The sequence below is a fragment of the Micropterus dolomieu genome, linkage group LG08 (genome assembly GCF_021292245.1).
Source record: "Micropterus dolomieu isolate WLL.071019.BEF.003 ecotype Adirondacks linkage group LG08, ASM2129224v1, whole genome shotgun sequence".
In the NCBI taxonomy this organism is placed as follows: Eukaryota; Metazoa; Chordata; class Actinopteri; order Centrarchiformes; family Centrarchidae; genus Micropterus; species Micropterus dolomieu.
The window spans coordinates 24,946,997-24,951,141 of NC_060157.1; the positions used below are offsets into that span (position 1 = coordinate 24,946,997).

General features: G+C 40.6%; 1 protein-coding gene across 1 annotated transcript; it reads right to left on the bottom strand.

The window, feature by feature from the left end:
- Positions 1–235: 235 nt before the first annotated feature.
- Positions 236–1,454, bottom strand: LOC123975429 (trace amine-associated receptor 13c-like). The gene is made up of 2 exons (XM_046056898.1): positions 1,282–1,454; positions 236–1,046 (listed from the first exon to the last, which is right to left on the bottom strand). The coding sequence occupies exons 1-2, from the start codon at positions 1,452–1,454 to the stop codon at positions 236–238; spliced, it is 984 nt and encodes a 327-aa protein (XP_045912854.1).
- Between the last annotated feature and the right edge of the window lie 2,691 nt (positions 1,455–4,145).

Genomic DNA, 4,145 nt, shown 5'->3' on the forward strand with positions numbered 1-4,145 from the left:
AATAACTGGAGTACTGTCTGTCCATGAATTGCTATGAAGATACAACAGATACACTAACATCAATAAATATATGCGTATAACATAATATAATAATAATAATAATAGAATATGAGATTTGGCGTTCAGTACCGATAAGACCTACACTGCCGACATCTCGACGATGTTTGCTCAAACAGCATTTGTGTGTATTCCCCCTTCACAGAAAAGCTGATTTTTGTGTCACTCCAGTGTCTCTCTACAGTATGTTGGCCTCACAGGAGTGAGGCTGCAGTATCTCAAGTGTAACAATGAGTTTAACAGATTTTCTAAACCAGGGGTAGAAAAAGGCATAAATCACAGGGTTTAGGCAGGAGTTAAAAAATATCAGAAAAATCATGAGGACCTCAGCTGAAGAACCAATTACAAAGTCATAGCCTGAGAGAGAAACACAGTAATATGGACAGTAACACATGAGAAACACAGCAACAACAACACCAAGAGTCCTGGCTGCTTTCATCTCAGATTTCTTAGCTGTTACAGTTGCTGATCGCTTCAGTGTGACTGCTGTAATGTGGGAGCGCATGGCACGAGCCTGAGACACAGCCACTGCAAACACTCTCACATACAGAATGATGATGGCACTGATGGGAATGATGAAGCTGAAAATAAGGTCAACAGTTCCTATTATGTTAATCACACATTCTCCATAGCAGGAATTATACATTCCTGGTTGTTTCAGGTTATCATAAAACAGCAAAACACTGTAGAAAACAGAGTAACCCCAACACAGGAAAACACAGATTTGAACTCTCTTTGCAGTGATTTTGGTGGGATAGTGCAGAGGGTCACAGATAGCCACATAACGGTCGACTGATATGAGCACCATGTTTACCACTGAGGCAGAGAGAGTGATGGAGGGTATAAGATAATACAGAGCACACACCAGGTCACCCAGGAGCCAGCAGGGCTTTGTTAAAAAGATTTGAAACGGCGTCACAAGGAGGCCCACGAGAAAGTCTGAGACACCCAGCGAGAGAAGGAGGATGTTGGTGGGGGTGTGGAGCTGCCTGAAGGGAGAGAATATCATCACTATGAATGTTACAAACACCAACATCATTATCACCAATAGAAGTAGTTGTTTTATAAAAGCAGTAATGAAAGTTGAAACTACAGTGTATCTATATAGAAAATGTGGCTGTTGTAAGCACTGTTAATAAACAAAAGTCTCATCAAACCATCAGGATGTAATGCTCAGATCTCACTACAACAAAACATTATCAATGTTAAGACATTTAACTCTGCCTGAAGTGGGAGATGGAGATGATGACCAGCAGGTTGAGAGCTGCAGTAAACAGAGAGATGGAGGACAGCACAATGGTAATGAACATTGCCTCAGACTGAGGGCGAATGTGCTTCTTGCAAGAGATGTTGAGGAGTTGTGGAAAGCAGAGTTCAGCTTCCTCCAGGGTCTGCATCATCAGAGAGAGAGGAGGAGAGGAGAAGCTGCTGAACACACAGCTTTCTCAGCAAAGTTCTGTCATACAGTTATCTCTCTCCTCATCTTCCTCCTCCCTCACTCTGTGCTTCATACTCTGCATCTGCATCTTCATCACTCTCTGGTGTAACAGGTTGTGTTTGTTTGGTTTTGGCTAATGCATGGACTCTAGTGAATACAGCATTAGTTAAGGCCTTTGGGAAAGAGATCATTAAAAAAACACCTAACAAAGTACACTTTGGAGTGTACTTTAAGCATCTTGTGCCATTCAGTTAAAACAACACATTTTTTTGTCAAATGTGAAATTGATCTCTCTTAATGAGACAAAACGTTGAGGATGATTTAACCCCAGCAGTTGCAATGACATAAATGACATTCTCAATTTTGCAATTGCAACTGTCTTGAAGATTATTCACAGAGGGCAAATCAGCTTCCATGAACAGTGCAGCAGTATTCTAATTGATGTACCACTTTTTAACAGCTGTTGATCTTATGTGGACTTAAGGAGTAGTAGACAAATCAATTTAACTGCATTAGAATATGTTAAAATATGTGAAGACATTGGTTTAACAGCATTATAAATAGTTTTTTAGACCATGCGGGTGCAGCTGATTACACTGTCGCTACCCTCATTTCAACTTGAAAAACTGTTCCACGCTTGGGGAAATACATGAAGCACATGAAAACCTGTGCGTTCAATAACTGAGAGCACCACTGTTTGCAGGCAGAATTTTGGGCAAAATGTTTTGTGAGGGTTAAATAGGGTGAAGCGTCTCATCCATTAAGAGAGATGCTGTGTGCATTTACGCACGGGGCCAGCAGCATGACTTCATATTTAAATCTTGTGACACGTGGACACGATCAGTCAGAATCTAACATTAATTAATATTTTGTGTTCTTATCCACATCCAAAAGGTCTCAAACACAGTCCAGTTCACACAGTGAGTAAAGTAGCAGTCCTCCTGATCAGTTCTGAGCTCCATCAGAGTGTCAAAATTATTTCAGAAGCTAAATGTTGAATTCTGTTTCCTCTGCAGAGTTTCCTCTGTCCTGTGAAGTTTACAACTACAATTGTTTTTTAGCTATACAACTGTCCCACGATATTTGCTGTGACATTGCTGCGCCCATGGATATGTTTAAAATGACTGACAGCAGCCTCTCTAACCATGAAAGTAAACTGTTAATGAAAACACATCAACACAATAAAGAAATCACCTGGAAAGTTAAAAGGACCGGCAGAGGTGGGATAAATCTGAGAAAATAATTAGCTGTGTTGGGGGAGGGTGGATGATTTGCGCGTACATGATTATTCAGATATTGTAAGAGCCGCTTTGCACATCACACCAATGTAGCTCCTATAATTGTGAGAAAACAGTGCAAACAGCTGACGTCAAATTATTAGGCTGTAATATCAACTAGAGCATCCTCTGAATTCATCACTAACATGCTGTATTTTATTTTGTCATACAGTAACAATACTGCCCATTATGTAGTCTGCACATATAATTTGAACACTGTATTCCTCCCTGTGAATAGAGGGTGCTGCAGCAGCCTCCGCAACTTGTACTTGTACTGACCAAACTCTTCTGGCTGTCCCTAGAACAATGCTCAAAACCAAAGGTGACCGAGCATTTGCAGTTGTGTCTCCCACCCTCTGAAACCGTCTTAACCTAGTTATAAGAAACGCAGAGTCAGTAGGCTGTTTTAAGAAGCCACATTTCTGTAAGAACTTTGTATTGTAATGTTTCTTTTGCCTTTTGTGAAGTTTGTATTGTGCCTGGATCCTTGTAAATCTATTTGGTTACCTTGACGTTTGTAATGAAGTCATGATGCACAAAGTGCTATCTGCTCAGCAACATTACCACCACCAAAAAAGCCTATATATTAGATGATATCAACCTTATCAGATGACCTCATGTCAATTTGTGGTCATGATCTCCACCATTATCTGCCCTCTGCATCAGTAACCTCAATGTGATTTTTGTTTACTCCAACCTCTTACATACAATGATTTTGTACACAAGGTATCTAATTCAGTTGTATCATTGCATTTAAAGCATGTTTATATCACCATTCAGTGAAAAAAAAAATCAGTGTCATATAAAAACATATCTTACTCCTCTTTCTTAATTTTCATTTTAATCACAAATAATAAGAATAACAAGTTTAGAGGTTTCGCATACTTAAATATGAGGGACATTAATCTTTATTTAAAGTTGTAAGTCTTATTTAAAATAGGAACTGCCATCTTTCTCCTCATTATACAAGAAGTTGTTGTGGTGGCAGCCCGGCTGACGGTGAGTGTCCTGGTTTTTTTTCTACTTTTTATCAGTTCTTCTGCTTTTTTCCTTGGTTTCCTGTTCTCTGCCCGCCTCTCTGTGTTTTCTCCCCCATGTGCTCTCTCTCCCTCTGCTCCTGAGCCCAGCCAACTACCTGCACTTGCAACTCATCATCCACCTCGTCAGCCTGCCACACCTGCCAGTAATCAACCTCATCCCAGCCTGTATTTCAACCCCGGTTCTCCACACCATCCTTGCTTGATCGTCGTTGCTCCATACCCGGTGCCATCCCCACGTTCAGGCTTTCATGTTTCTTGTTTTTTCACGTTTACCCTGTACCTTGTTGCTGTCTTCCCTAACCTTGTCCCTCTGTCTATTTTCCTCCCAGGTAC